This window comes from Eucyclogobius newberryi, unplaced genomic scaffold (genome assembly GCF_026437365.1).
Source record: "Eucyclogobius newberryi isolate DKJ021-1_F unplaced genomic scaffold, fEucNew1.0.hap1 SCAF_53, whole genome shotgun sequence".
Classification (NCBI taxonomy): Eukaryota; Metazoa; Chordata; class Actinopteri; order Gobiiformes; family Gobiidae; genus Eucyclogobius; species Eucyclogobius newberryi.
In genome coordinates, this window is record NW_027316201.1 from 303,773 (window position 1) to 310,000 (window position 6,228).

Sequence of the window (6,228 nt, forward strand, 5' to 3'; positions counted from 1 at the left end):
ATACACTCTGAGGTGCGTCTTTAGAGCTTTATACACTCTGAGGTGTGTCTTTAGAGCTTTATACACTCTGAGGTGTGTCTTTAGAGCTTTAAACACTCTGAGGTGTGTCTTTAGAGCTTTATACACTCTGAGGTGTGTCTTTAGAGCTTTATACACTCTGAGGTGTGTCTTTAGAGCTTTAAACACTCTGAGGTGTGTCTTTAGAGCTTTGTACACTCTGAGGTGTGTCTTTAGAGCTTTATACACTCTGAGGTGTGTCTTTAGAGCTTTATACACTCTGAGGTGTGTCTTTAGAGCTTTAAACACTCTGAGGTGTGTCTTTAGAGCTTTATACACTCTGAGGTGTGTCTTTAGAGCTTTATACACTCTGAGGTGTGTCTTTAGAGCTTTATACCACTCTGAGGTGTGTCTTTAGAGCTTTATACACTCTTAGGTGTGTCTTTAGAGCTTTATACACTCTGAGGTGTGTCTTTAGAGCTTTATACACTCTGAGGTGTGTCTTTAGAGATTTATACACTCTGAGGTGAGTCTTTAGAGCTTTATACACTCTGAGGTGCGTCTTTAGAGCTTTATACACTCTGAGGTGTGTCTTTAGAGCTTTATACACTCTGAGGTGTGTCTTTAGAGCTTTAAACACTCTGAGGTGTGTCTTTAGAGCTTTATACACTCTGAGGTGTGTCTTTAGAGCTTTATACACTCTGAGGTGTGTCTTTAGAGCTTTAAACACTCTGAGGTGTGTCTTTAGAGCTTTATACACTCTGAGGTGTGTCTTTAGAGCTTTATACACTCTGAGGTGTGTCTTTAGAGCTTTAAACACTCTGAGGTGTGTCTTTAGAGCTTTATAACACTCTGAGGTGTGTCTTTAGAGCTTTATACACTCTGAGGTGTGTCTTTAGAGCTTTATACACTCTGAGGTGTGTCTTTAGAGCTTTAAACACTCTGAGGTGTGTCTTTAGTTTCTTCTGAACTTTTTCTGTTTTTTTCTCTTGAATAATTCTTTGTTTTGTGAAAATGACAAACTTGAAGTGAAACGATGGAATATAAACATTTATTTTGACAAAATATTGTCACAAATATCATTATGATCAGCCATCGACCAATCAGAACGCTCCATTCAAACAAACCTCATCTGTTGACCAATCAGAGCCTTGTTTATACTGTCGACCAATCAGAACGCTTCGTTTAACAAACCATGAAATTAAATAAAACAAACATCTTCATTAAAAAGTCTGAACTCGTCTGAAACACGCCAGGTTTGTTTTTTTAAAAGCGTTTATTGGCCCAGCCCCCTTCCTGTGAGTGGGCGTGCCTTTAGTCCATATGTGGGCATGAGGAAGTCCATGTTTGGGCGGGTCACATGTTGTTAAATCCCATCATGCCTTTCATGTTCCCTGCTGCCCCCTGCTGGAACTGTCGCATCATGGACTGAAGCCCCGCCATTCCTCCTGCAAAAAGAGAACACGCTAAGAACACGCCAAGAACATGCTAAGAACACGCCAAGAAAACAACACGACAAGAACACGCCAAGAACACGCTAAGAACACACCAAGAACACGACAACATGACAAGAACACGCTAATAACACCCCAAGAAAACGACAACACAACACGAACACGCTAAGAACACGACAAGAACACGACAACACACCAAGAACACGCCAAAACGACAAGAACACGCTAAGAACACGCCAAGAACACACCAAGAACACGCCGACAACGCAACAAAAACACGCTTAGAACACGCCAAGAACACAACAACACGACAAGAACACGCTAACAACATGTTAAGAACACGCCAAGAACACGCTAAGAACACGACTAGAACACAACACAACAAGAACACGCTAAGAACACGGCAAGAACATGTTAGGAAAACGCCAAGAACACGTTAAGAACACGCCAAGAACACGCGAACACGCCAAGAACATGTTAAGAACACGCTAAGAACACGCAAAGAACATGTTAAGAACACGCCAAGAACACGCCAAGAACACACCAAGAATACGCTAAGAACATGTTAAGAACGTGTTAAACATGCTAAGAACACACCAAGGACACGACAAGAACACGCCAAGAACACGCTAAGAAGACACAAAGAACCTGCCAAGAACCTGCCAAGAATACGCTAAGAACATGTTAAGAACACGCAAAGAACACATTAAGAACATGTTAAGAACATGCAAAGAACACATTAAGAACATGTTAAGAACACGTTAAGAATACGCTAAGAACACGCCAAGAACACACCAAGAACACGCCAAGAACACGCCAAGAACACGCCAAGAACACGCCAAGAAAATACCAAGAAAACACCAAAAACACGCTAAGAACACGACAAGAACACGCTAAGAACATGGCAAGAACACGCCAAGAACAGGTTAAGAACATGGCAAGAACACAAGAACATGCCAAGAACACACAAAGAACACATTAAGAACATGTTAATACGCTAAGAACATGTTAAACATGCTGAGAACACGCCAAGAACACACAAAGAACACGCCAAGAACACAACAAGAACATGCCAAGAACATGTCAAGAACACAAAGAACACGTTAAGAACACGCAAAAAACACATTAAGAACATGTTAAGAACACGTTAAGAATACGCCAAGAACATGTTAACATGTTAAACATGCTAAGAACACGCCAAGAACACACCAAGAACACGCCAAGAACACAACAAGAACATGCCAAGAACATGCCAAGAACACGTTAAGAACACGCTAAGAACACATTAAGAACATGTTAAGAACACGTTAAGAATACGCTAAGAACATGTTAAGAACATGTTAAACGTGCCAAGAACACGCCAAGAACACACCAAGAACACGCCAAGAACACAACAAGAACACAACAAGAACACGCCAAGAACACGACAAGAGCACAAGAACACACCAAGAGCACACCAAGAACACGCTAAGACACAAAGAACACGCCAAGAACACGCTAAGAACACATTAAGAACATGTTAAGAACACGTTAAGAATACGCTAAGAACATGTTAAACGTGCCAAGAACACGCCAAGAACACACCAAGAACACGCCAAGAACACAACAAGAACACAACAAGAACACGCCAAGAACACGACAAGAGCACAAGAACACACCAAGAGCACACCAAGAACACGCTAAGACACAAAGAACACGCCAAGAACACGTTAAGAACACGCCAAGAATACGCTAACATGTTAAGAACGTGTTAAACATGCTAAGAACACGCCAAGAACACACCAAGGACACGACAAGAACACGACAAGAGCACAAGAACACACCAAGAGCACACCAAGAACACGCTAAGACACAAAGAACACGCCAAGAACACGCTAAGAACACATTAAGAACATGTTAAGAACACGTTAAGAATACGCTAAGAACATGTTAAACGTGCCAAGAACACGCCAAGAACACACCAAGAACACGCCAAGAACACAACAAGAACACAACAAGAACACGCCAAGAGCACAAGAACACACCAAGAGCACACCAAGAACACGCTAAGACACAAAGAACACGCCAAGAACACGTTAAGAACACGCCAAGAATACGCTAACATGTTAAGAACGTGTTAAACATGCTAAGAACACGCCAAGAACACACCAAGGACACGACAAGAACACGCCAAGAACACGCTAAGAAGACACAAAGAAACTGCCAAGAACCTGCCAAGAACACGCCAAGAACACGCCAAGAATACGCTAAGAACATGTTAAGAACACGCAAAGAACACATTAAGAACATGTTAAGAACATGCAAAGAACACATTAAGAACATGTTAAGAATACGCTAAGAACATGTTAAACATGCTAAGAACACGCCAAGAACACGCCAAGAACACACCAAGAACACGCCAAGAACACGCCAAGAAAACACCAAGAACACGCTAAGAACACGACAAGAACATACCAACACACGAAGAACACGACAAGAACACGCTAAGAACACACAAAGAACACGACAAGAACACGCTAAGAACACGCTAAGAACACGCTAAGAACACACAAAGAACACACCAAGAACACGCTAAGAACACGACAAGAACACGACAAGAACACACCAAGAACACGACAAGAACACGCTAAGAACACACAAAGAACACGCTAAGAACACACAAAGAACACGACAAGAACACACCAAGAACACACCAAGAACACGCCAAGAAAACACCAAGAACACGCTAAGAACACGCTAAGAACACGACAAGAACATACCAACACACGAAGAACACGACAAGAACACGCTAAGAACACACAAACACGACAAGAACACGCTAAGAACACGCTAAGAACACACAAAGAACACACAAAGAACACACCAAGAACACACCAAGAACACGCTAAGAACACGACAAGAACACGACAAGAACACACCAAGAACACGACAAGAACACGCTAAGAACACACAAAGAACACGACAAGAACACACCAAGAACACGACAAGAATACGCTAAGAACATGTTAAGAACACGCCATGAACACGTTAAGAACATGCTAAGAACACATTAAGAACATGTTAAGGGTGCCTTTCCCGGCGTGTCTTACCCATGTGGTGCAGAACTCTGGGGTCCATCATCTTGGCCATCTGCTGGTTGAGTTTGGCCATTTGAGATGGATTCACGTTCTTTGACATGTCCCCTCCTGGAACAGAGTTTATCCTGCTTAGGCCTGGTTCAGGGTCAGTTTATCCTGCTTAGGCCTGGTTCATAGTCAGTTTATCCTGCTTAGGCCTGGTTCAGGGTCAGTTTATCCTGCTTAGGCCTGGTTCATAGTCAGTTTATCCTGCTTAGGCCTGGTTCAGGGTCAGTTTATCCTGCTTAGGCCTGGTTCAGGGTCAGTTTATCCTGCTTAGGCCTGGTTCAGGGTCAGTTTATCCTGCTTAGGCCTGGTTCAGGGTCAGTTTATCCTGCTTAGGCCTGGTTCAGGGTCAGTTTATCCTGCTTAGGCCTGGTTCAGGGTCAGTTTATCCTGCTTAGGCCCGGTTCAGGGTCAGTTTATCCTGCTTAGGCCTGGTTCAGGGTCAGTTTATCCTGCTTAGGCCTGGTTCAGGGTCAGTTTATCCTGCTTAGGCCCGGTTCAGGGTCAGTTTATCCTGCTTAGGCCCGGTTCAGGGTCAGTTTATCCTGCTTAGGCCTGGTTCATAGTCAGTTTATCCTGCTTAGGCCTGGTTCAGGGTCAGTTTATCCTGCTTAGGCCTGGTTCATAGTCAGTTTATCCTGCTTAGGCCTGGTTCAGGGTCAGTTTATCCTGCTTAGGCCTGGTTCATAGTCAGTTTATCCTGCTTAGGCCCGGTTCAGGGTCAGTTTATCCTGCTTAGGCCTGGTTCATAGTCAGTTTATCCTGCTTAGGCCCGGTTCAGGGTCAGTTTATCCTGCTTAGGCCCGGTTCAGAGTCAGTTTAACCTGCTTAGGCCTGGTTCATAGTCAGTTTAACCTGCTTAGGCCTGGTTCAGAGTCAGTTTATCCTGCTTAGGCCTGGTTCATAGTCAGTTTATCCTGCTTAGGCCCGGTTCAGGGTCAGTTTATCCTGCTTAGGCCTGGTTCATAGTCAGTTTATCCTGCTTAGGCCTGGTTCAGGGTCAGTTTATCCTGCTTAGGCCTGGTTCATAGTCAGTTTATCCTGCTTAGGCCCGGTTCAGGGTCAGTTTATCCTGCTTAGGCCTGGTTCATAGTCAGTTTATCCTGCTTAGGCCCGGTTCAGGGTCAGTTTATCCTGCTTAGGCCCGGTTCAGAGTCAGTTTAACCTGCTTAGGCCTGGTTCATAGTCAGTTTAACCTGCTTAGGCCTGGTTCAGAGTCAGTTTATCCTGCTTAGGCCCGGTTCAGGGTCAGTTTAACCTGCTTAGGCCTGGTTCAGAGTCAGTTTATCCTGCTTAGGCCCGGTTCAGGGTCAGTTTATCCTGCTTAGGCCCGGTTCAGAGTCAGTTTAACCTGCTTAGGCCTGGTTCAGAGTCAGTTTATCCTGCTTAGGCCCGGTTCAGGGTCAGTTGCGTACCTTTGAAGAGCCCCTTGATGCCGCCCATCTTCTTGACCATCTGGGCGAACTTTGTGTACTGCGTGAGCAGCTCCTGGACGTCTCTTGTGGCCACTCCAGAACCTCGCGCCACTCGCTGGATCCGGTTGGGCATTTTACTGAAGAGTTTGGCCCCGTCTTTACTGTCCAGCTCTGAAACAGACCAGGACTTTAGTTCTGACCAGGTTCTTCTGACCTGAAGGAGCTGGAGCCTCACCCTGG

At 44.5% G+C, this 6,228-nt stretch overlaps 1 protein-coding gene across 1 annotated transcript in view; it reads right to left on the minus strand.

Moving 5' to 3' along the window:
- Positions 1-1,026: 1,026 nt before the first annotated feature.
- The window catches only part of srp54 (signal recognition particle 54), a 29,067-nt gene continuing 23,865 nt past the window's right edge, over positions 1,027-6,228 (minus strand). Inside the window, exons 13-16 of the mRNA XM_072465987.1 lie at positions 6,224-6,228; positions 5,989-6,159; positions 4,541-4,636; positions 1,027-1,445 (exon numbers count right to left, since the gene is read on the minus strand). The exon at positions 6,224-6,228 is cut by the window's right edge and continues 104 nt beyond it. Coding sequence (XP_072322088.1) covers positions 1,354-1,445; positions 4,541-4,636; positions 5,989-6,159; positions 6,224-6,228 — 364 coding nt within the window. The 3' untranslated portion in view covers positions 1,027-1,353. The remainder of the gene's footprint in view (positions 1,446-4,540; positions 4,637-5,988; positions 6,160-6,223) is intronic.